Genomic DNA, 27,158 nt, shown 5'->3' with positions numbered 1-27,158 from the left:
TTTTGAATTATACTTACTGTCCCATATGAAAAATATTTCAATGTATTGTGATTTTTTTGGAAATTGAGATTGAATTCTATTTCAGACATATCTTGAGTTCAAGGTTATTCACTTAGTTTTACCTGTATTTTTGCAATATAGCTAGCTTGGGAACTACGAATATTTGTCTATTTCTTCTCACTTTTGGGCTGTCTGAATTCTTTAATATTTTTTTAATGCCTTCTCCTTTTTGGGGAACTCTATTAGCTTATTGTGCTGACATTTGATTACATAGTATTTTTACTCCCAAGGAAATAGACTGTGTCACATTAGCCAACCAATAATGCCTCTTTAATATGGACACATGGAGGAATTATTACCAGATATGATAGATTAAATGGCCTAGCTTGGAAATTGCATTTTTTTGATATATGGTTGTATAAAATAGGCGTATTTTTAATTTTGGTTTCATTTTCTTTAATTGCTTTTTTTAATATATGTACTTGAAATACATAAGGTATCTTAAAATAATAAAACTAAATATATACATTTAAAAATTTTTGTGACTCTTACCTAATATGTACTCATTCTAAAAGCTTACAACAAGATGTATAGATGCAGAAAGTGAAACCACCATGTATTCCCATTGTTAATAGCTTGGTGTATAACTGTGATTTTTTGGAAAAATATGTATACAGTATGTGTGTATAATATAAGTATTACATAAATTTTAAAATTTAAAAATTTGAGTATAGTTGACACAAAATGTTACGTTAGTTTCAGATGTACAAGTAGTGATTCAGTTTCTCTGTATGCTATGCTATGCTCACCACAATTGTAGCTACCATCTGTCACCATATAAGCTATAACAGTGTCACTGACTATATTCCCTGTGTAGTGCCTTTTATTCTTGTGACTTACCGTTCTGTAACTGGAAGCCTGTATCTTCTACTCACCCTCACCCTTTTTTTCCATCATGCTATCCCCCTTCCCTCTGGCAGCCACCTGCTTGTTCTCTGTATTTATGGATCTGATTCTGCTTTTTATTTGTTTTGTTTTTTAGAATCCACATATGAGTGAAATCCTATGGTATTTGTGTTTCTCAGTCTCTATTTCACTTATTAGCATAGTACCTTCTAGGTCCAACCATGTTGTTGCAGATAGCAAGAGCTTATCTCTTTTTATAGCTGTGTAATATTCCATTATATGGATAGATATGCATTTGTCTGTTAATGGACACTTCTTTATATAAAATCTTTAAGATTTTATTTATTTATTCATGAGAGACACACAGAGAGAAGCAGAGACACAGGCAGAGGGAGAAGCAGGCTCCATGCAGGGAGCCCAATGTGGGACTGGATCCCGGAACGCCAGGATCACACTCTGAGCCAAAGGCAGACACTCAACTGCTGAGCCACCCAGGTGTCCCTGTTAATGGACACTTAAGTTGCTTCCACATATTGGTTATTGTAAATAATGCTGCAATAAGCATAGGGGTATATTTATCTTTTTGAGTTTGTGTTTTTGTTCTCTTTGGGTAGATACCCAGAAGTGGAATTATTGGGTGTTACGTATTTCTCTTTTTACTTTTTTTTCCCCCTATTTTTACTGTTTGAGGAGCCCCCATACTGTTTTCCACAGTATGGAAAAAATTGGTTGTGCCAATTTACATTATCACTGTGTACAAGTGTTTCTGTTTTTCCACATCCTCACCAACACTTGTTATTTCTTGTCTTTTTTATTTTAGCCATTCTAATAGATGTAAGGTGATACCTCCTTGTGATTTTGATTTGTTTTCCTTGATTAGAGCTGTTGAGCAATTTTTCATGTGTCTGACCATCTGTATGTTTTCTTTGGAGAAATGTCTCTTCAGGTCCTCTACCCATTTTTTAATTACATCGTTTGTATTTTTGATGTTGAGTTGTATAAGTTCTTTATATATTTGGAATATTAACCCCGTATCAGATCATCATTTGCAAATATCTTCTCCCATTCAGTAGGTTGTCTTTTTATTTTGTTGTTTCCTTTGCAGTGTAAAAGGATGTAGTACCAGTAGTTGATTTTTGCTTTCATTTCCCTTGCCGCAAGAGATATATGTAGAAAAATGTTGGTATGGCAGGTGTTAGAGAAATTAACGCCTGTGTTTTTTTTCTAGGATTGTTATGGTTTCAGGCCTCATATTTAGGTCCTTAATCCATTTTGAGTTTATTTTTGTGTATAATGTTGAAGAGTGATCCGTTTTCATTCTTTTATATACAGCTGTCCAGTTTTCCCAGCACCGTTTATTGAAGAGACTGTCTGGGGATCCCTGGGTGGCTCAGCAGTTTAGCACCTGCCTTTGGCCCAGGGCGCGATCCTGGAGTCCTGGGATCGAGTCCCGCGTCAGGCTCCCAGCATGGAGCCTGCTTCTCCCTCCTCCTGTGTCTCTGCCTCTCTCTTACTATCATCAATCAATCAATCAATCAATCTTTAAAAAAAAAAAAAAAGAGACTGTCTTTTCCCTATTGCATATTCCTGCCCCCCTTCATCATAGATTACTTGGCCACGTAAATGTGGGTTTATTTCTGGGCTCTTTATTCTGTTCCATTCATCTACATGTCTATAATTGTGCCAGCATCATACTGTTTTGATTACTACAGCTTTGTAGTATATCTTGAAATCTGGAATTACAGTATCTCCAGCTTTGTTTTTCTTTCTCACGATTGCTTAAATATTGGAATTTTTAATAGTCCAAACAATTCATGAATACATTCTAATTTAAAAAATTAGAACAATGTAAAAGAAGAGAGAATAAAAGATGAAAACTGTCACATATACCCTTATACTTCAGTTCTGTGTTTTTTTAGGTTAATGGTTTTCTTAGGTTAACAGTTTGGGAATGTATACTTACAGAATTTTTCTATGTATGTACATGTTTTTAGAAAAATAGGGTCACTTATATATTAAAGCTTAATATACCAAAGGTATCTTTCTTGTGGAAAACACATGTTTACTACTTTGAAAAAATAACTGCATAGTATTTCATTGAAAATTGTTTTATTTTATTTTATTTTATTTTATTTATTTTATTTTATTTTATTTTTGTTGTTTGATTTTAAATTCTGCAGGTAGCACAACCTTCAACACTGAACTGAAAATTTTTAACTTGTTGTAAAAGCCGTGCTCAATATGTATAATGTTACAGGAAGGCTTACCGAAAAAAGTAAAAGCTCTCTTTTGCCCTCAGTCCCTCCAGTCAGTCCCCAGAAGGGTTAAGTAAATCTTTTGTATATTCGTAAAAACTCAATTCTGCAATTTGATTTTAATTTATTGAGAACAGTTTTCTATATGAAAACATGTTGAGCATGTACCATAATTAAACTACTGTTGTCTTCATTATCATAAGTAAAGTTGTAGTGAGTGTCCTTAAACATTAAGAACTGGTTATTTATACCTATAGCATAAATTCTTGGAATTGAAGTTACTGTATTAAAGAGAATGTTTATTTTATTTTATTTTATTTTTTTTAATTTTATTTATTTATTTTTTTTATTTATGATAGTTACAGAGAGAGAGAGAGGCAGAGACACAGGCAGAGGGAGAAGCAGGCTCCATGCACCGGGAGCCCGATGTGGGATTCGATCCCGGGTCTCCAGGATCGCGCCCTGGGCCAAAGGCAGGCGCCAAACCGCTGCGCCACCCAGGGATCCCGTGAGAATGTTTATTTTAAATTTTGCTGGATACTGGCCTATAAAAAGTTTGTTTGTTTTCAAAAAATCTTTATTTATTTATTTATTTATTTATTTATTTATTTATTTATTTATTTATGAGAGAGAGAGAGAGAGAGAGGCAGAGACACAGGAGGAGGGAGAGAAGCAGGCTCCGTGCTGGGAGCCCGAGGTGGGACTCTCTCCTGGGACTCCAGGATCACGCCCTGGGCCAAAGGCAGGCGCTAAACCGCTGAGCCACCCAGGGATCCCCTATAAAAAGTTTAATATGTACTTCCTTCAGTAGTGTTTGGGAGTTCCTGTTTGTTTGTTGGGTTGTTTTTTAAAGATTTTATTTATTTATTCATGAAAGACACATAGAGAGTGGTAGAGACACAAGCAGAGAAGCAGGTTCCATGCAGGGAGCCTGATGTAGGACTCGGTCTGGGGACCACGGGATCACGTCCTGGGCTGAAGGCAGGCAATTAACCGCTAAGCCACCCAGGCATCCCTGGGAGTTTCTGTTTGACTATATTTTTGCTAACCTTGATGTTATTAAACTTTTTAATATTGGCCAGTCTGATAGTGGCAAATGATTACTCTTATACCATTTTTACTAATTTTCATTTTAACAGCATTTGCATGTTTTTTTCTTTTCTTTTTTTAGCAGTTCTTTTTTTTTTTTAATTTTTATTTATTTATTTATGATAGTCACGGAGAGAGAGAGAGGCAGAGACACAGGCAGAGGGAGAAGCAGGCTCCATGCACCGGGAGCCTGACGTGGGATTCGATCCTGGATCTCCAGGATCGCGCCCTGGGCCAAAGGCAGGCGCCATACCGCTGCACCACCCAGGGATCCCTGCATGTTTTTTTCATGCATATTAGATATTTGATTTTTTTTTTCCTGTGAGGTTTGTCTTTACTTTTTCTTTAACATACCTATATTTTATTATTAATTAATTAATTTTTAACATACCTATATTTTAAAATGTTATTACTAGAAGGTCATTAAAACTCGATTGTGTCTGATCATGGAGTATGATCATTTAATCCTAAGACTGCATGCTGCTTTGAGGTTCTCAAGAAGCATAGTTAGTTGCAGCCTAACCTGAAGCCATTGTAATATATGATACAAATTCGTGATTGATTGTTGCTGTGAGAAATGTCAGTGTACTCCATTCCAACAAACATTCATGATGTTTTGCATATCAGGGCTACTAGACCTTAGGAAGACTAAGTCATAACTGGAAAGACCCTAGATAACGTCTTCTTATATTGTTATTTTTATATGTTTTCAAATAAGGTGCTACTGAATGGATGTATGACCTTGAGCCAGATCAGTTTGTTTTAGGGGCTTTAAGTGTGATTCTCCTTCAAAATTATATAATTACATTGAAAAACATTTGCTAAGGATTATTTTCTAAGTCCCCAAACATTTGTCTTGTGTATCCTTATTGAAATAAATGAATAATAAATGTTTTATTTATGCAGTACCTATGTCATAAGCAATCACAGAAAAATATAGAAGTGAGTGAAATTTTTGAAAATCATTTAAATAAAAGTGTTGATGTTATAGTTCTGCCTATAATGGGTTATTACTTACCCCTCTAGGGTAAATGCCCATCCCAGTGGAAACCACTCTACTATTTTGAACTGAAGTTATTTGTTACATTAGTTACGTTTATTATCCTTAATTGACTTTTTCCTTAAGAGTGAAATCTTTATTTCAGTGTTTAAGGGATTTAAATGAAAATGTTAAATCTAGAACAAATTATCCCATAAAGTTCTCGCAGTAAATGTGAATACCCCATCAAATTCAGTCAGTCTTGTGTTTTATTGTCTTTTGAAATGGATAACATATCCAATAGGAAGTAGATTTGACGTTAGGAGATTTTACTCTAAATCTTCATTCTAGCATTCTTGGGACCTTACATTCTGCCTTGGATCTCTATTCTTGTCTATAAAATTGGGGATAATAGCTCCCCAGTAGGTGGTTGTGAATATCAAGTGGGACAGTATAACATTGCCATTAGCATAGCTTTTGGTATCAGATACTATGCAGTGTGTCCATTTCTTTATTTCCTCTCCATTCTGAATACTGTTTTAAAGAAGTATGTCATGTAGAGCAGCTTTCCACCATTTTCCTGTCAGTATGTACAGCCCATTAAGAGAAAAAAGTTTCCTAGATCTTTATAGAGGATTTACAAATATGGTTTTAGATTCAGAGAGCCTGTGATGGAACTATGTAGATTGGAAGTGTAATTTACAGTAAATTTTTTTTTACATTGAAACAATATAGATGTTCTTTGGGATCCATATATGGTAGATACCTAAATTTGACCTGTCCCAACTAACTGATCATTCTATATAAAGGTTTTATTTTTTTTTAGATTTTTTTTTTTTTTTTTTTTTTTTTTTTTTTTTAATTCATGAGAGACCCAAAGAAAGAGAGAGAGAGACAGACACATGCAGAGGGAGAAGCAGGCTCCATGCAGGGAGCCCGATGTGGGACTCGATCCTGGGTCTTCAGGATCATGCCCTGGGCCAAAGGCAATACTAAACCGCCACCCACCCTGGCTGCCTTATAAAGTTTTTTTAATTCATTTGACCATTGGTTCTAACTTGGTTTATTGTTTGGCACTTAAATTATGTATTTCATTTTATTGAAATCTGAACATATCAAAAGTGATTTGAATTTGTAATACATTGGATTTGAGTCCCTGGGTAAATGTGGCCGTGTTTTCATAATCCTATGTTTGAGGGAGGAACTTAGAAAGTTATCTAATTCACTCCCTTTTCAGCTTGCAACTTTTTTTTTTTTTTTTTTTTTTAAGATTTTATTTATTTGTGAGAGGCACAGAGAGAGGCAGATACACAGGCGGAGAGAGAAGCAGGCTCCCTCCTGGGAGCCTGATGCGGGACTTGATCCCAGGAGTCCGGGATCACGACTTGATCAACCAATGAGCTACCCAGGCATCCCTACAGCTTACAACTTTTAAGGGGGGAACTCCTGATCCCTGGGTGGCGCAGCGATTTAGCTCCTGCCTTTGGCCCAGGGCGTGATCCTGGAGACCCGGGATCGAATTCTACATCAGGCTCCTGGTGCATGGAGCCTGCTTCTCCCTCTGCCTGTGTCTTGGCTTCTCTCTCTCTCTCTCTCTCTGTGACTATCATAAAAAAAAAAAAAAAAAAAATTTAAGGGGGGAACTCCTCAGTCTGGGATGTAGATTGAGGATCAAGAATACGCAATAATATTAAATAAAATTCTGAACATTGACATATCTATTTACCCATCAAACAAAATTAATGACTAGTGTATCATTAATCTGATGTGAATACCCATCTAAAAAATAGAATCTAAGTATTTCCTTTAAAAAATTCCCAGAAGTTCAGTTTGGTCAACATTATGCTGCTCTCCTTTACAGAATTTGAAAGAAGCAGTGAGAATTTGGAACCAAATCTACTTGGTTGAATTTTTTAATTTTTATTTGCTTGGAATTTTAAAAAGTATTTGAGAGAGAATGAACAGAGGAAGGACAGAGGGGAGAGAGGGAGAAGCAGACTTCCTGCTCAGCAGGGAGCCTGACACGGGGCTCAATGCCAGGACCCTGGGATATGACCTGAAGGCAGAAGCTTAACCTACTGAGCCATGGAGATGCCCCTGAATTTTAGTATACAGTCATATTGTACTCTCATCAAAGATACATATCTGAAAAATTATTTTTTTTTTAAAGATTTTATTTATTCATGAGAGACAGAGAGAGAGAGAGAGAGAGAGAGAGGCAGAGACACAGGCAGAGGGAGAAGCAGGCTCCATGCAGGGATCCCTACATGGGACTCGATCCTGGGTCTCCAGAATCACGCCCTGAGCCAAAGACAGGCGCTTAACCGCTGAGCCACCTAGGGATCTCCCTGAAAAATTATCTTAAACTTCAAAAATAAGTTAGTGAATCCTTTAATAATAGTACAAAGCATCAAAAATAAGTAATTACAGAATACCTGCTACATTCTATGTATTATGCAGGGTTCTGGTCTATAGTGATGAAAAAAACAGATTTGATTCTTGCCCTCCTTGTTTATTGTCTAGTGGAGAAGGTAAATATTAAACAATTTTTATGTTAGTTTGCTTATTGATACAATAGAATAGTAGTCAGTATTTGATGATCTTCTGTTTTTATCCACCTTCCAATTAGTTTGTCCTTTGGTAAGAGAAGTGTAAGAGAAACAATTCCATGCTTAATTATTACATAATTATTTTTAGGTCTAATATGAATGGTTTTGAATAAACATTATTGTTTTTTTCCAACTTGTGTAGATTATAAGGAATGATTTTCTTTTCATTATTGAGATTTTTAATTATTCATGAGAGATAGGCAGAGACACAGGCAGAGGGAGAATCATTCTCCCACAGGGGAGCCTGATGTGGGACTCGATCCCAGGACCCTGAGATCATGACCTGAGTCAAAGGTAGACACTCAACCATTGAGCCAACCAGGTGCCCCAAGAAATGATTTTCCATGCCACTTATCTGTAGTCAGCTTCATTGATATTGGTTGTCAAACTAAAAAATTGAGGAAAGTGTATGGTTAAGAAGGGAAGACCTTACTAATATGAGGGAGAGTAGGATTGGCAGAAATCTATATTTTAGGTTCGGAAATGCCAAAAATAAGTACTCCTTTGAACATCCCAAAACCATAAGACATTTGAGCCCTGGAGATTATTACAAAGAATTAGAAAGCTTGTACGAAATTATTTATAGGAATTATTTGGAGGTGGGGAATGGGACTGGAATTAGATGGAATACAAGTATGATTTTTCCCTTCTTTATTGCATGCAAAATTTTAAAGTGGTGGGATTGTAGGTGAATTTTACTTTTTTGTTGTGTTTTAGTAGTTTTTGGAATAAAACTTAAGCAGATGATAAGTTAGGGCTATATGTATTAGTATGAAACGATATCCAAGATGTCTTTTTTTTTCCTAAGAAAAAAATCATATTATCCTCTTTTATAAAGAAGTGATGTATGAAGAAGTTTTGAAAGAATTACTAAAATGTTATGTGTTGCATGAATTAGTGGGACATCACTTTGTTTCTTGTGTTTTTATATGGTTTGTACTTAATCTGTTACCCTTTTATTTTTATTTTATTTTTAAAAATATTTCATTTTTAAGTAATCTCTACATCCACCATGGGGCGCAGACTTAAGAACCCAAGATCAAGAGTTGCATTCTCCACCAACTGAGCCAGCCAGGTGCTCCACCTGTTACCCTTTTAAATTAGTTTTCATTTTATCAGCTGTTGTTTCAGTACTTGTCTTTGCTTCTCTCCATTCTCTCTGTGTCCTAGCCCCCTTGTGTCTTTTTTTCCTTTTACTCCCTTACTTGAGATCTGAAGGAATACCCTCTGGTAGCTTCCTGAGATCTTTCCTGTCTCTTGTTTGTGTTAGGCTGGGTGTAAGAATCTAGGTTTAAAATCAGTTTTGCTTAGAACTTTGAAGCATATGTTACAAGTCAGATATCTCCAACATACAAAGCAGTAAAGAATGTATAAAATAAACATGACCTGGGGATCCCTGGGTGGCTCAGCGGTTTAACGCCTGCCTTTGGCCCAGGGCGCGATCCTGGAGTCCCAGGATCGAGTCCCACGTCGGGCTCCCGGCATGGAGCCTGCTTCTCCCTCCTCCTGTGTCTCTGCCTCTCTCTCTCTCTCTCTATCAGGAATAAATAAATAAATAAATCTTTAAAAAAAAAAATCACCTAACAAATAAGATGATTGAATGTACCCTTTCACAAATTCTTTTACCTCCCACCACCATCCTGATTTTGGTATTTAATCATTCTCCTGCATCACTTTACTTAATATTTGTGCATTTTAATACAGTCTATAGTATTATTTTATGTGTTTTCAGCTTTACTTAAATAGTGTACTGTATGTATTCTTCTGAAGCTTTTTAAATTCAATGTAATGGAAAAATAAATTCAACATAACATTTCTAAGATTTGTCTATATTGCTATGAATAGCTTTGGTACATTCATTTTCAGTGAAGTAGTGTTTTATGTGCATATGTTATAATTCATTTGTTATTGTTAATGGATTTAGAAACATTTATTAACTTTAGAAGTTTAATAGTTGATGTATATTTTGTTTATTTAGTTAAGTTATTAATATATATGCTTAGAAGCATATATTAACTGTTGGAATAGACATCTTTCCAGTATATCTTGATACATGGGTACAAGAATTTCTTGAGGATGTATACTTAAAGTGGAGCTGCTAGGTACATATATAGGCCTGCCTTCAACTATAATAAATACTGCCGGGTTACTCTCCAAAGTATCTATAGCAGTTTATTTCAGTTTTCAGTGTATGGAAGTTAATGTCGCACATTCTTGCCAATACTCCATGTACTTAAATTTTAGCTATTCTCATTGGACGTGGTATCTCATTTTGGTTTTAATTTGTTTTTGTTTTCATATTTCCTCTTCTGTGAATTGCTTTTTCTTATTTTTTGCTCATTTTTTAGTTGGGTTATTTGTCATTTCATTTTATTTTAATTTAGATTTAGATTATTATTTATTTTTATTTTGGATTTTATTTTTAAGTAATCTCCACACCCAACATGGATCTTGAACTCACAACTCTACGATCAGGTTTTGCATACTCTACTGACTGAACTGGTCAGGCACCCCTTATTTGTCTTTTTCTTTTTTTTCCTAAGATTTTATTTATTTATTTGTGATAGACACAGAGAGAGAGGTGCAGAGACACAGGCAGAGGGAGAAGCAGGCTCCATCCCGGGAGCCTGACATGGGACTCGATCCCAGGACCCCAGGATTGCGCCCTGGGCCAAAGGCAGGCACTAAACCGCTGAGCCACCCAGGGATCCCCTGTCTTTTTCTTTATAGTTTTTTGTTGTTGTTGTTTTCTTGGTTTTTTTTTTTTTTTTTTTAGATTTTATTTATTTATTTGAGAGAGAACACACATGAGCACCGGAAGGAGAGGGTCAAGCAGACTCCATGCTGAGCACACAGCCCAATGCAGGGCTTGATCTCACAACCCTGAGATCATGATCTAAGCTGAAATCAGTCAGCCACTTAACCAACTGAGCCACCCAGGCTCTGCAACTTTTTCTTTACAGTTTTTTATGAAATTATGTATGCTAGACATGAATCTTTGCAGGTCATGTATCTTAGAATTTTCTTCTCTCCAGCTTATCTTTCATTTTTTGTGTTATCTTTCTGCACAGTTTTATTTTTTGCAATGTAAATTATAAATCTGGCAATTGAAACATGATGTGTACTTTTGACCCATGTGTCTTTTTTTTTTTTTTTTTTTTTGGTGTGCCTGATTGCCTCAGTTGATTGAGTGTCCCACTCTTGATCTCAGGATTATGAGTTCAATATTTTTTTTATTTATTTATTTATTTATTTATTTATTTATTTATTTATTTATTTATGACAGTCACACACAGAGAGAGAGAGAGAGAGGCAGAGACACAGACAGAGGGAGAAGCAGGCTCCATGCACCGAGAGCCTGACGTGGGATTCGATCCCGGGTCCCCAGGATCGCGCCCTGGGCCAAAGGCAGGCGCCAAACCGCTGCGCCACCCAGGGATCCCAGGATTATGAGTTCAAAGCCCCACTTAAGCTTCCTTTAAAAGAAAGCTTCACGCCCAACGTGGGGCTTGAACTCACAACCCTAGATCAAAAGTCACACATACCACTGACTGAGCCAGCCGGGTGCCCCAAGGCTGATATATTTTTTAAAACAGCTTTATTGAAGTATAATTGACTTATAGTAAACTGTTTCTAGTTAAAATGTGAGATTTGATAAGCTTTGGCATATCCAAACACCCATGAAATCATCACCATAATCAAGATAATGAATATATCCATCACTCCTAGAAGTTCCTTCTCGCTTCATTGCGTTTCCTCTTTCCCTGCCATCTTTCCACCTTCACTCAACTATTGATTTACTTGTTGTCTATATAGATTAGATTGCGTTTTAAAGAATTTTATATAAATAAAACTCTGCAGTGTCTTTGGCTTCTTTCACTCAGTATAATTATTTTGAAATTCATGTTGTATATATTACTAGTTAATATGCTTTGTTGCTGGTTATTCGTTGTATGGTTCTATCATGATTTGCTCATTCACCTATTGATAGACATTTGGCTTATTTCTAGTTTTTGACTATTGCAAGTAAAGTTGATTTGAACATTTGTGTATAAGTCTTTGTATGGACAGATGCTCTCTCGGGTAAATACCTAGGTAGAATGGCTGGGTCACATGACAGGCTTTTCACAATAGTTGTATCATTTTACATTACTACTAACAATGTATGAGAGTTCTAGTTTTCCACCTCCTGATCAACACTAGGTATGGCTATTCTTTTTCATCTTAGCCATTTTAAAATTAGTGGTAGTTCTTTGTGGCTCTAATTTGCAGTTTATTTTATTTAAAGATTTATTTATTCATTTGAGAGAGGGGCTGAGTAGGGTGGCAGGAAGGGCAGAGGGAGAGAGAGAATCTCAAGCAGATTCCTGCTGAGCTTGGCAAAGCCCAACTCAAGGCTGATCTCATTACCCCAAGACTTTGACTTGAGCCAGAACCAAAGCTGGATGCTTAACTAAGTGTGCCGCCTAGGTGCCCTTTATTTTTTTTTAAAAGTTTTATCTGTTTATGAGAGAGTGAGAGAGCATGTGCATGTGTGCATGCGTGAGTGGGGAGAGAGGGAGAGGGAATGGGAGAGAGAATCTTTCATCAGACTCCCTGCTGAATGTGGAACCTGATACGGCTTGATCTCACGACCCCGAGATTGTGACCTGAACTGAAATCAAGAGTTGGATGCTTCACCAGCTGAGCCAGCCAGATGCCCCACTAATGACTTAACTATGTTGAATACCTTTTCATGTGCTTGTTTGCCATCCTTACATCTTTTTGGTGAAATGCCTTATCAGAGAGAGAGAGAGAGAGAGGCAGAGACACAGGCAGAGGGAGAAGCAGGCTCCATGCACCGGGAGCCCGACGTGGGATTCGATCCCGGGTCTCCAGGATCGCGCCCTGGGCCAAAGGCAGGCACCAAACCGCTGCGCCACCCAGGGATCCCCTCTTTTTCTTTTTCTTTTTCTTTTTCTTTTTCTTTTTCTTTTTCTTTTTCTTTTTCTCTCTTTCTCTTTCTCTTTCTCTTTCTCTTTTTCTTTTTCTTTTTCTTTCTTTCGAGGCTTAGTTGGCAAAGAATGGGCAGAATGGCAATGGTGATTTGTATCACTTCTAAGGTTATACATGTTCTGACTCTGGTTCACTTGGGACTCTCTGGAGGGAACACTCTTGGTCATGACACAGATTCCATTGTGGTGATGTGGCCATGGGGAAAGCCTGAGGTGCTTCTGCTGTTTATAGGGAGCAAATTACAAGGATGAACTTAGGCAGAACAGTATGGTGAACGTCACACATTCTGGAAAGAACTGTTGGTGAATTCGTGAGATACCATTAAGAACTACTAGAAAATACTGGGTAAGACAGGAAAGAAAGTCCTACATAACTAGATGGGCACATGAGCAGCAAGCACATGGTTTATTTCATTAAATTGATCCCTTCTATAACCACAGAGTTGATGGAGTCAGGGGGAAAAAAACTGAATCAAATATATTCTCTGCAAAGATCTCCTAGGCTGTGGCTTTTCTTTTTATTCTCTTAACAGTATCTCCTGAAGAACAGAAGTTCTTAATTTTGATAAAGTTCAGTTTATCAACTTTCTCTTTTATGGATTATGTTTTCATATGTAAGAAATCTGCCTAATTCAAGACCACAAAGATTTTCTGCAGGGTTCCCTTCTAGAAATTTGTTTGAGGTTTTACATTGAGATCTGTGATCCATTTGGAGTTAATTTTTGTATTATATGAGTAAGGGTGGATGGAAATTTTTTGGTTTTTGTTTATAATTTTTAATTTTTTGTGTTTTTTAAAATGAATAGCTAAATGTTCCACATCATTTGTTGAAAAGACTGCTTTCTCATTGAATTAAGAAATTGCCTTTGCACCTTGTTGAAAATCAATTAGCCATATGTATGTAGGTGTATTTCTGGACTCTTTTCTGTTCATTGAGCTATTTGTCTCCTCTGATGCCATTATCATACTCTTGTGTTGCTTTTTCAAACAAAATATAGTTTGAAAGCAATATTGCACATAGAGGCAGGAAGTAGAATAGTGGTTGCCAGGGGACTGAAATGAGGGAGTAATAGGGAGTTATTGTTTAATAGGCTCAGTTTCAGTTTTGCAAGGTGAGAATTCTATGGATGGATGTTGGTGATGGTAGCACGATAACTTAATAAATATACTTAATGCCACGGAACTGTACTTTTAAAAATGGTTAAGATGATAAATTTTGTTGTGTGGGTTTTTTCTTTTATTAAGAGTTATATTGTACAATGTCTGGGGCAAAATGAGTACTCAGTTTCAGTTGATTGTTTAAAAAAAAAAACAAACCCACAAAAAACAAAACCCAGAGAGGTTAACAAATGATGAGGGTAAGACGTTTGAATCCACAGCCACAAGGCATATTATTTCACTCTATTACACAGCTACACTTGAATTTTAATACTTTTCCCCAGTGTGATAAAGCTTGGATTTTAAAGTCTCTAAACTTAGTATTCTAGATCAATCCTTTTAGTAATAATGACTCACTAAAGCAGAAATGGGGGATATTTGAATTTATCTTCTCCCCATCTTCCTGTTGCACACTCACCCACCTATGCTTCTTGAAAGTTGGTAATCTAAAATCTCAAGGCATAAGGTTGACTCTCTTTTTGAGGTGTTTCTAAAATTGTAGTGAAGTATGCATAATATAAAATTTACCATTTTAAGCATTTAAAGAAAATTATTTATTAATGAGAGATACAGAGAGAGAGAAGAGAGAGAGAGAGAGGGGCAGAGACACAGGCAGAGGGAGAAGCAGGCTCCATGCAGGAAGCCCAACGTGGGACTTGATATCCCAGGTCTCCAGGATCAGGCCCTGGGCTGAAGGCAGCGCTAAACCGCTGAGCCACCGGGGCTGCCCCATTTCAAGCATTTTTAAGTATACATTTGCTAGTGTTAAGTATATTCCATTGATATGAAACCATCACCACTATTGATATTCAGAACATTTTCATCTCAAGCCAAAACTCTGAACCCATTAGACACTAATTCCCCATTCCTCCCTCTCCAGTCTCTGACAACTACACTTCTACTTTTGGTCCCTAAGAATTTGACCATGGTACCACATGTGAGTGGAAACATACATTATTTGTCTCTTTGTGATTTGCTAATTTTACTTAGCATAATGGCTTCAAGATTCATCCATGTAGCATGTGTCAAATATCCTTTTTCTTAAAGATTTATTTATTTATTTGAGAGAGAGAGCAAGAGAGCATGAGTGTGCGAACATGTAAGTTGGGGGAGGGGCAGAGGGAGGGGAACTTAAGCAGATTTCACACTGAGCACAGAGCCTGACATGCGGAGCTCAGATCTCACAACTGTGAGATCATAACCTGAGCCTAAACCAAGAATTGGACGCTTAACTGACTGAGCCAACCAGGCCCCCGAAATTTCTGTTCTCTTTTAAGGCGGAATAATAGTCAATTGTGTGTTCATATTACAATTTGTTTGTTCATTCATACATTGATGGGTTCTTGGGTTGCTTCAACCTTTTGGCTATTGTAAATAATGCTGCCATGAACATGGGTGCAAAGCACAAATACCTTATTAGGTCCTGCTTTTGATTGTTTTGGGTGTATGTCCAGAAGTGGTAGTGTTTAATTTTTGGAGGAACCACCGTGACATTTTCCACAGTGGCTGCACCATTTTTACATTTCCACCACCTATACACAGGAGTTCCACATCTCCATATCCTTGTCAGTGCTTGTTATTTTCTGATTTTGGTTTGTTTTGTTGCTTGAGAATAGCCATCCTAATGGGTATGAAGTGATTATCTCATTGTGATTTTGATTTGCATTTTTTTAAAGATTTTATTTAGAGAGCTCAAGTAGGGGGAAGAGCAGAGGGAGAAAGAGCATCTCAAGGAGACTTGGCATTGAACATGGAGCTCCTGATGCAGAGCTCAATCTCATGACCCTGAGATCATGACCTGAGCCAAAACCAAGAGCAGGTGCCTAACCAACTGAGCCACCCAGATGCCTCTGATTTGCATTTCTTCTTTTTTTGGAAAAAAAATTATTTATTTGAGAGAAGGGCAGAGAGGGAGAGGGAAAGAATCTCAAGCAGATTCTTCCACTGAGTATGAATCCCGATGTGGGGCTTGGTCTCAAAAATGAAATGATGACCTGAATCAAAATCATGAGTCAGGTGTTCAACCAACTGAGCCACCCAGGTGCCCTCCTTCCCCAATTGGCGTTTCTTAATTAATGATGTTAAGCATGTTTTTAATGTGCTTTTTTGCTGTTTGTGTATCTTCTTTGGAGAAATGCCTATTTAAGTCCTTTGCCAATTTTTAGTTGGGTGGTTTCGTTTTTTGTTGATGAATTTCAAGACTTCTTTATATATTCTGGCTGTCAGTTCCTTAACAGATATATGATGTACAAATATTTTCTCCTGTTCTTTGGATGTCTTTTTACCATGCTGATTGTGTCCTTTGGTGTGCAAAAGTTTTAAATTTTGATATAGTTCAGTTTGTCTATTTTTACTTTTGTCACCCATGGTTTTGGATCTTATTCAAGAATATCATTGTCAAATCCAGCTTTTCCCCTGTGTTTTCTTCTAAGAAGTTTTAACACTTATATCTGTATTGAGTTCATTTGTATAGGGTAAGAGTCTAATTCTTTTGCATATGGATACCTAGTTTTCCCAGCACTGTTTATTGAGAAGACTGCTCTTTCTCTCACTGAATGATCTTTGCACTCTTGTGGAAATTCAATGACCATACATGTAAGGTTTATTTCCGGGCTCTATTCCATTGGTCTGTATGTCTGCCTTCATGCCAGTTTGATTATTGTGCCTCTGTAGTAAATTTTGAAATCAGGAAATGTGAGATCTACAGCTTTGTTCTCCTTTTCAACACTGTTTTTGGCAATTCAGGGTCCTTTGAGATTCCCTAACAATTTTAGGGTGAATTTTTCTAATTCTTCAAAATAAGTAATTGGGATTTTGCTAGGGATTGCATTGTATCTTTAGACTGCTTTGGATAGTATTGACATCTTAACAATAGAAGTCTTCCAATCTGTGAACATTTCCATGTCATGTCTTTGATTTGTGTCTTCTTTCATTTCTTTCAGCAAAGGTCGGTAGTTTTCAGTGTGTAAGTCTGGTCTTTCACTCCTTTTTTTTTTTTTTTTTTAAGATTTTATTTATTTGAGAGAGAAAGAGAGAAGAGAAAGCACAGGCGGGGGCAGGGAGAAGAAGAAGCAGATTCTGCTGAGCAGGGAGCACTGTGTGGGACTCCATCCCAGGACCCTGAAATCCTGACCTGAGCTGAAGGCAGACACTTAACTGAGCCACCTGGCACCTCTGATTAAGTTTATTCCCAACTATATTTCTGATGTTACTACAAATGGAATAGTTAACTTCCTTTTCAGATTATTCATTTGTTAGTATATAAAATCAGCTGATTTTGTGTGTTAATTTTGTGTCCTGCAAGTTCAGTGAATTTAATTCTGCTTGTTTATTTTAAATGTGGAGTCTTTATCATTTTCTACATACACAATCATATTATTTGCAAACAGTGATATTTTTATTTTCTCTCAAATTTGGATAGCTTCTATTTCTTTTTCTTGCCTAATTGCTCTCACTAGGACTTCCAGTATTGTGTTGAATAGAAGTGGTGAAAGTTGGCATCTTTTTTCTGATGGTAAAGGAAAAGCTTTCAGTCTTACCATTGAGTATAATATTAGTTATGGGTTTTTCATCCATGAATCTATATTATGTTGAGATAGTTTTCTTCTTTAATAGCTTTTATTTATTTATTCATGAGAGACACACAGAGAGGCAGAGACCTAGGCAGAGGGGAAGCAGGCTTCCCTGCAGGAAGCCCTATGCAGGACTCGATCCTGGGATCACGACCTGAACCAAAGGCAGATGATCAACCACTGAGCCACCCAGGTGCCCCAAGATAGTTTTCTTCTATTCCTTGTTTGTTGACTGTTTATCATGAAAAGTTGTTAAGTTTTTTAAATGCTCTTTCTGCATTAGTTGATACGTTCTTGTGAGGGTGTTTCCCTTTATTGTTTTTTTTTTCCCTTTATTGTTATTGTAATTATTACATTATATGATTTTCTTTTCTTTTCTTTTTTTAAGTTATATGATTTTCATACACTGAACCATCTTTGCATTCCAGGAATAAATCCCACTTGGTTGTGGTATCTGATCCATTTTACTATGCCATTGATACTAGTTTACTAGTAATTTGTTGATTTTTAAAAAATCAATGCTTATAAATGATAATACATAGTTTACTTGTAATCTTTGTCTGGCTTTGATATCAATAATATTGGCATTATAGGATGAATTAGAGTGTATTTCCTCCTCTTTGATTTTTTGGAAGATTAAAGTTAACTGTTGGAGTTATCCTCATCCAAGCTCTCTGCCTTACTGTTATTGATAACTCAGATGAAGATACCTTACAGATGCTATGGTGATTTTTAAGATTATCTCATAAAAGAAATATATGAAGATTTTATTCAACTTCACCAGTAATGAAAGGATTATAAATTGAATAAACATGATAATTATATTTCCCCTATCCAGTTGACCCTCAAAAATTGTATTTAGGAAAAAAAAAATTGTATTTAGGTTGTAATATACAATAACTTTGACAGCTCCCAATCTGTCACTGTCTTAACACTAATAATAGGAATGTAAATTGGAACACATTTTCTGGAGCAGAATTTGAGTCTATGTAAAGCCTTAAAAATAATGCATCCTTTGACCCAGCAATTCCATTTATAGTATATTATCCTGAGAAAATTGTCATGGATACATGAAAGAAGTTAGCAGTGCTTTCATCATTATAATAATGCAAAGTTAAAAACCATAATATCCAGAAACAGAATTCAGTAATAAATTGTGGTATACACACACAGCTGTACAGCTATAACATACTGATGTTGGAGAAAATTTTACAAAACATTGTGTAGTATAATCCCATTAATATACTTCTATTGATGCATTATGAAAACCTCTCAATATTACCTGTTAACAGTGGTCTCTTTCTGGATAGTGGTAGTGTGGATTTTTGACATTTTTATTTCTACTACTTCTCTCTCTGTTTTTTAAACAGTAAATGATACTACTTTTATGATAAAATAGGAAAAGGTATTCTATTAGAATTGAAAATGAAATGATGCAAGAAAGCGTAGTTAAATCTTATGGCAGGGATCCCTGAGTGGCGCAGCGGTTTGGCGCCTGCCTTTGGCCCAGGGCGCGATCCTGGAGACCCGGGATCGAATCCCACGTCGGGCTCCCGGTGCATGGAGCCTGCTTCTCCCTCTGCCTCTCTCTCTCTCTCTCTCTCTCTCTCTCTCTGTGACTATCATAAAGAAATAAAAATTTAAAAAAAAAAAAAAAAAAAAAAAAGATTTCCCCCTTTTAAAAAAAAAAAAAATTAAATCTTATGGCAGAATCAGTATCTAAAAATAATCTTGGTAGGCTGGGATGATGGACTGAATCCAGTGAAATTTAATCAGGATGGGTGAATTAGATGAGATAGAGTAATAAGCAACTCATATTTCTGAGTTTAAAAAACCAACTATAACAAGTATGCAAAGTGTGAGGTGGGTCCTAATAGCAGCATATATAAAAAACTTAAAGGTTTTAGTGGATACCAAACACCTTCTCTATGTGAGCAGCCAGCAGTTTTCCTACTCTTCTATTGCATTGCACACCCAGCTTAGTCTCTTCATGGGAAACCTCCAGTATTTCTCACTGAGTGATACTCAGTCTTGTCACCATTTGCCCCCATTTGTTTTAGTCATTTCTGACTTTGTTCAACGTTGCTGTCTATTTGGAGTCCTCCTGTTCCTCTCACTTTTGCTTTTTCAAACTTGACCTGTACTTCAGAAATCAGACTTAGGCTTGCTAGAAGCCTTTTTGTCATAGTGCAATCACATTTTACTCAGATTTATTTAATTCTGGGAATTCCATGTGTCGAGATATACAAATCAATAAGGTTTCTCACTTTATGTGCAAAATCTGAAATAATGCAAATCCCCTTCTATAATTAAAAGTGACATAAAAAAGTGACATAATTTCCTTTTGCCATACGACATGCAGATTTAATGATAACTACCAGATACCTTTTATCATGTCTTTGTGAACCACCAGCATTCTAAAGTGTGGGTTGTCAGCACCATTGCCTCAAAAACCTTCCCAGAAGCAGTCTTTTAATGACACTACTTGCAACAAAATGTTAAAGATAGTGTATAGGTGAAAAAAGCAGAATTTAAAAGTATGCTTAAAATAGTTGTAGAATTGTGCATTCTGAGAAGACATGAAGCAAAGCAATGAAGTGTGGGCTCTTTAGCCTGATGACCCTGAATTCAAATTTAAATCCTGAATCCAACACTTACCTACTGGATGACTTAGGGTGAATAACTTAATCTCTCTGTGTCTGTTTCCTCATTAAAAAAAAAAAAAAAGAAAATATTTTATTAAGTATTGTCTACACTCAATGTGGGGCTTGAATTTACAACCCCGAGATCAAGACTTGCATGCTCTACCAACTGAGCCAGCCAGGCACCCCTCTGTTTCCTCTATTTTAAAATGGGCTCATGATAAATCACCTACTTCACAGGGTTGTTGTAAATTGTGTTAGTAGCATGTAAAACTCCTAGGAGAATGCCTAGCTTATACTATGTGTTCAAAAATACTATGAGTATTCCTTTGGGAATATTAGTCTAGAACCATTTGTTTTTTTTTTTTTATTTTTTATTTATTTATGATAGTCGCACAGAGAGAGAGAGAGAGGCAGAGACATAGGCAGAGGGAGAAGCAGGCTCCATGCACTGGGAGCCCGATGTGGGATTCGATCCCGGGTCTCCAGGATCGCGCCCTGGGCCAAAGCCAGCCGCCAAACCGCTGCGCCACCCAGGGATCCCCTAGTCTAGAACCATTTGAAATTGATTGATTAAGATTTTATTTATTTATCTGACAGAGGGAGCAGTGGGCAGAAGGAAAGGAAGAAGCAGGCTCCCCTCAGAGCAGGGAGCCCAATGCAGGGCTTGATCTTAGGACTCTGAGATCAGGACCTGAACCAAAGGCAGACACTTACTGACTGAGCCACCTAGACACCCCAAAGATTTATTTATTTGAGAGAGAGTGCATGCACACACAGCCATGAGAGCAGGGGGAGGAGCAGAGAGAGAGGGAGAGAGAATCTCGTACAGATTCCCTGCTGAATATGGAGCCTGAAAAATCCCACAACCTCGAGATCATGATCTGAATTGAAATCAAGAGTTGGACACTTTGCTTAACCTACTGAGCCACCCAAGCACCCCATCATTTGAGTTTTAAATTGTAATACATCTCTGCATAAAATATGGCCATTCTGTAAGAAATGCTCCCTTTTTGGGGTACCTGGCTGGCTCAATTGGAAGAACACACAACTCTTGATCTTGAGGTCGTGAGTTCGAGCATGTTGGGTGTAGAAGTTACTTTAAATAAATAAATAAACTTAAAAAAAAAAGAAAAAAAAATCCCTCTTTGGTAGTTTCAGAAAATAGGATGCTTCCAATCTCTTTGGAACCATGTAGTGAGGAGTGTAGGTAGAATTCAGATGAGGGTAGATTTTTTTTTTTTCTTCTTCATCAAAAACATGGTAATGTTCATTAAAATTTGGGAAGTTTAGGGGCACCTGGGTAGCTCAGTGATTGAGCGTCTGCCTTTTGGCTCTGGTCATGGGATTGAGTCCTGCATTGGGCTCCCCCAGGGAGCTTGCTTCTCCCTCTACCTATGTCTCTGTCTCTCATGAATAAATAAAATCTTTAAAAAAAAATTGGAGAAGTTTAGAAAAATATTTTTTTTTTATAAATTTTTTTTTTAAATTTTTTATTTATTTGTGATAGTCACAGAGAGAGAGAGAGAATGAGGCAGAGACACAGGCAGAGGGAGAAGCAGGCTCCATGCACTGGGAGCCCGACGTGGGATTTGATCCCGGGTCTCCAGGATCGTGCCCTGGGCCAAAGGCAGGCGCCAAACCGCTGCGCCACCCAGGGATCCCCAGTTTAGAAAAATATAAAGACAACACAAACGTGTTCATAATGCTACTACTGTCCCTGTGCTAGCCACATTAGCATTTTAGTTGAGTTCCTTCTGTTTTTTTTTTTCTCTGTACATTACCTTTTTTTATGTACAAATACATTGTGATTATACCACATATATAGAACTGGAGAGTATATAGCCTAGAGAAGAAACTATTGTAGAAATCCAGGTGAGTCCATAGTAAACTATGTTGGAGGCCTGGTTAGGGTCACGGTCTATAGAAATAAGTAAAGTGTAGGGGCAGGAAACAGGTATTTCTGAGGTTGATCAATTTGAATCAACAAACTTTGGGGCAATGGTGTCAAAGATAGGTTTTTTTAGCTCTAGCTCTTGAAAAAAGAGGCAGATGGAACATAGGAGGAAGAGCATATTTGCTCGGGAAGATGTTTTGGACATGTTGAGTTTGAGAATTGAGTAGGACATTCAGATGGAAATGTCTAATAGGCAGTTGTCTAATATAACAAAGACTTGAGAAGTAATCTGCCTGGGATGCGAATGAGAGCACCCAGGCATGCCATAAAAATGCCATTAAAATGTTGAAAATTATCAAAGATAGCGCCTATAGAGATACAGATGTATTTGATCTTTCAGTATACCTTGCTTTTTAAGGGCAGGTAGTTAGCCATAGTATTGCCCACATAGTAGGCGTTTGTGGAATAAAGGAGTTAACTGAAACAAAGAGAGGGGCCATTAATTTGGTCTCTGTCGAATCCTAATGAACTTGAGGGAGTCATATTTATTATTTATCTTCCCTTTCTCTTTCAGTTTTGTTGGTGTCTAAAATTTAAATTTCTAAGGAAAAGTAAGAACTCTATTTTTCTTTACTGCTTCTGATGGAATTTTGTTTACATGAGATACTTAAAATGTTATTTGGATGGCTATAATTCATTCAACTTAATCTTGAATTTTTAAAAAGATTTTATTTATTTAGAGAAAGCATGAGCAGGGGGGAGGAGCAGAGGGAAAAGCAGGCTCCCTGCTGAGCCTGATGTGGGGCTAAATCCCAGGACCCCGGGATTATGAACTGAGCTGAAGGCAGATGCTCAACTGACTGAGCCACTTAAGCACTCCATTCTTGGATTTTTTAAAAACAGGTGATAGTGAGGAAGATTGTTCCAGTGATTGTTCAAATGCTCAGGGTATGTCATAATGGATATGTTAAAGAGACCTATTTATTTTTTAATTTAATGTAATTTAATTTTTATTTTTAAAAATTTTATTTATTCATGAGAGACGGGGGTGGGTGGTGGTGCAGAGACACAGGCGGAGGGAGAAGCAGGCTTCATGCAGGGAGCCCGACGTGGGACTCGATCCCGGGTCTCCAGGATCACGCCCTGAGCTGATGGTGGCGCTAAACTGCTGAGCCACCCAGGCTGTCCTAAAGAGACCTATTTAATTGGACTAACACATGAGGGTGAAGATTCAGGAATATAAAAATGTATAAATCAGTATAGGGCACGCTGTAAACAAAAATACCCATGGGGCATTGAATATTTGAAATTGTGTTACTTGTGGAAGTCTTAATGGAATGTCAGTGTCAGAAAGTACTAGATTAGTGTCAGGAGCATTCTGAGTGGGAAGGTGGACTGAAAAGACCTACCTCATCTATATGCACTCTGCCCTTCTCTTTGTATATACTTCAGGCAGCAGTTGGTTAATTTGCATGTGTGGTTTCAACTGTCACACTGTGTTGACTCATTCTGAAAGCTCCATGAGGATAGGCCCCCCATGTCTTTTTCCCCAGCACCTTGCAGTCTAGGTTAGAGTAAGCTATCCGTAAATATTTGTCCAGTGGATAAAATGGTGAATGAATCAGCAAACATTTAGTGAGACTTGAGAATGTCCTGTGGCAGTGGAAGTGAGTAAATTGTTAGGCCTGTAAAGATTGATAACATAATATCTGACCTCAGGGAGCATAAAATCTGGTATTGAGTATAAATTTGTCAAGCTCTCTGGATTTAGATTAACCAGTACAGACAATAATTAATTTGCTGACCTGAAACAGACTTTGTTTGTAACAAAGATTTTAATAAATTTCTTGAGAGATTGTGTGAACTCTTATTTACATAACAGATAAGTACATATTCTGCATTCCTTCTCCGTACTCATTCAGCTGCAGAAAAAGGATTGTTATGGGGTTGGTTTTATGATCCTTTGGGTTTTGGGTTTTTCTTTTTTAAGATTTTATTTATTTGAGAGAGAGAGGGAGAGAGCAAGAGAGAGAATGAACAGAGGGAGAGGCAGATGGGGAGGGAGAGGTGGACACCCTGCTGACCAGGGAGCCCAGATGCAGGGCTCTATCCCAGGACTTTGGGAACATGAACTGAGCTCAAGGTGCTCAACGGACTGAGCCACCCAGGCGCCCTTGATCCTCTGTTACTAAGTTTTTGCTTTTATTAAAATTTGGGACTTGATTAAATAAGGACAAAATACTCTTCCAAAAATACAGAAGGAACTCACATTTCTAAAGTGTGGTACAGCAGCAAGACACTTATTTGAATTGATATACTAAAATAAATGGCTTGATCTTCAGATATGCAAAGACCAGATAATCTAATGTGTTAGCTAAGAGAGTTTTTACTGTATATGGTATGATTGTTTATCATGTAGTTCCTTTAAGGTATTTTTTTTAAGTAATCCAGATTATTCAGTTCTTAATTATCAGAATAGATATAGATAGGGACTGTTACTTTGGGAACTAAAACTGCAGAAAATCCAGTGGAATCCTGCCGTGCTACCACAGCTACTTGTGGTTCTTCAAGCAGAAAAATAAAAGACAGGAAGTCACAACTTTTTGAAGAAATTATTGGAGGGGTAATAAATTCAAATCATATGTAATTCACTCAGGATAAAGCTACCCTCTAAAAATAAGACTTTACTATAGAAGTAGCCCCAACCAAGGAATTAGGACTAGCTCAGTCAGAATATGTATTCTAGAGGAAAAAACTTGTATCCTGCCTATGCATAATTCAAGTGGTAACCTAACTTGATAATATCAATTGACCATAAGCAAAACCTAATCAATTGTTAGAAGAAGGTATCTCTATATAATAGAAGAGAGTACAACTCTGAGGAACCTGGAGTGTCCCCAAACAAGAATTTAGTAGTCATTTTGTAGAATTGTCCAAAGAGAACATAAGCCAGCTTTCCACCATCATTTAAACAAATTATTGTGTTGAACACATGTAGTTTATCAGGCTTGATTGTATTTCATTTTCCTTTGTTTTAGATTTCATACTCACCAGATACTCTCTTAGAAAATCATAGTATGGGTAACAGGGTACTCTGGAGGGTAGTATGACTATATTATAAACATAAATTAGTATTTGGTCTGTATGTTAATTTTTAAAAACTTAGTTAAAAATATATAACATCATTCTTTCACAAATTGGTTAGTGAGTGTAAATCAAGCCTAATCAGTTCTATGGGTGCAGGAAAAAGTGAATTTGATGGAGCTATAGAGCTGAGGATCCATACTCAGGAATAAGTCTCTTTTTGTAGAAGGCGGGGGATCATAGTCTTATTCTTGGATACCCAGTGCTTGGCACATGGTTAGTGCTTAGTTTAATGTATTAATGAAACTCATTATTGAAATTCAGAGATCAAAACTCCAGACCAACTGTCTGTGAGAACAACTACAGACATTTTATGGCTCTACTCTTTAGATTTATTCTCATGTCAAAAGAGCAGTTCTGGCTTTTCTGTAACTCAGCAGAAACAATTCAGTAAGTGATGAAAATAGAATCCTCTAAATAAACCAGAGCCTAAAAAGGCAAATAAAAGGTGTATGCATTTATTCGAAAAAAGAAGAGGGACCATGCATTTGAGAAAGAAATCTGCTTCATTATTTTTATTTTTTAATTGATACTTTAATTTTATTTTTTTTTTAGACATTATTGCAATATGCAAACAACAAGAATGCCTCAGAACATATGGTGTATCTTCTGGAGGTGTATCGACTTGCCATCCAAAGCTTTGCCAGTGCACGCCCATATTTAACTACTGAATGTGAAGATGTCCTGTTAGTGCTTGGCAGATTAGTACTGTAAGTTTAAGTACTTAAGTCGCTGATAAAGTTGAGTACTTTCGGTTGCGATGTTTGCCTGACTTCTCTTTACTGTGATATCACGTTATTCAGAGCACCATTAAAGTCATACCTTTGAATGAAATTTCCTTTGCTTTGAGCCTTCATACTCTGGTTCCCAGGAGATAAAGTACAAGTGAAGTTCCAGCCAAACAACATAATCTTTAATTGCCTCCAGAATCTCTTCCTCAGGCTTAGCATCCAAGAATGATACATTTTCTTCCTGTCCTTAGGTATAGATCAATATGAGTGACAGAGTGCCTGGAAACTGTAGTGGTCTTTGAGGATCATTTTGGGGGGGAAATACTGTGACATTGTGCCATTCAGCTATATTATTTGAACTAAGAATAATTTTACTAGCAGAAAATAACAGGGTATATATATAAGATTACCACCCTGAGTCCATGATAATCTAGCTGCTGTTTTAATATTTGACGGCCTAGTGGCAGATAAAATTATAGCTTTCATTTAATTTTCATCTGTAAACTGAAAAGGCACAATAGCTATTCAGCTTTTAGATTGGGTTAGCTTACAGATTGTTTGGGAGGGTAACTTCTAGTCTAGGTGGTCTTGATTTGTTAGAGCTAAAGATTTGGCCTTGCTAGTCTTTCTGTTTCCTCTGCAAGTGACAAGAACCTACATAGATGACAGTTATATATATTTATCTTTATCAGCTGAATTAACAATAGCATGAGCTCCTGATTTTGTCTTCTGGACTCAGAATGGTTCCTATTTGGGTACCCTCCTACATCCTAATAAACTAAATAAAACTGCTTGGAATGTGATTTCTAAAAAGAATATATTACCAGATGTTTTAAAGCCCAATGTAATTATAAAGCCTCCTGGTTTTTCTTTTTTCTCTTTTTTAAAGTTGAAAAGCCAATATAACAATGTTGAGGAAAAATGTAAAGAATAAGAAACAAATTTCAAATAATCTAAACAAATGTAAAATGTGTATTCAGTATTCCTGTCATACTATATTTTATTATGCTTATAACCACATTTATATACTGACTTCATTATTTTACATTATAGGAGTTGTTTTGAATTACTGCTTTCAGTGTCTGAAAGTGAACTGCCATGTGAAGTCTGGGTACTCTTCCTACAGTCTCTACAGGTGAGTTGATTTGGACTCAAAAAAGATCTCTGTTTAGATACCCAAGA

General features: G+C 36.8%; 1 protein-coding gene across 2 annotated transcripts in view; it reads left to right on the top strand.

Moving 5' to 3' along the window:
* The window catches only part of RLF (RLF zinc finger), a 91,997-nt gene that overhangs the window by 7,929 nt on the left and 56,910 nt on the right, over positions 1-27,158 (top strand). The window contains exons 2-3 of one of the 2 annotated variants that reach the window (XM_038557761.1): positions 25,801-25,955; positions 27,030-27,111. In XM_038557761.1, coding sequence (XP_038413689.1) covers positions 25,801-25,955; positions 27,030-27,111 — 237 coding nt within the window. Of the gene's footprint in view, positions 1-25,800; positions 25,956-27,029; positions 27,112-27,158 lie in introns of those variants that run through there. The other variant, XM_038557762.1, reaches the window with a different exon arrangement.

Source organism: Canis lupus, chromosome 15, assembly GCF_011100685.1.
Source record: "Canis lupus familiaris isolate Mischka breed German Shepherd chromosome 15, alternate assembly UU_Cfam_GSD_1.0, whole genome shotgun sequence".
In the NCBI taxonomy this organism is placed as follows: Eukaryota; Metazoa; Chordata; class Mammalia; order Carnivora; family Canidae; genus Canis; species Canis lupus.
This window is presented reverse-complemented; position numbering and strand designations above follow the sequence as displayed.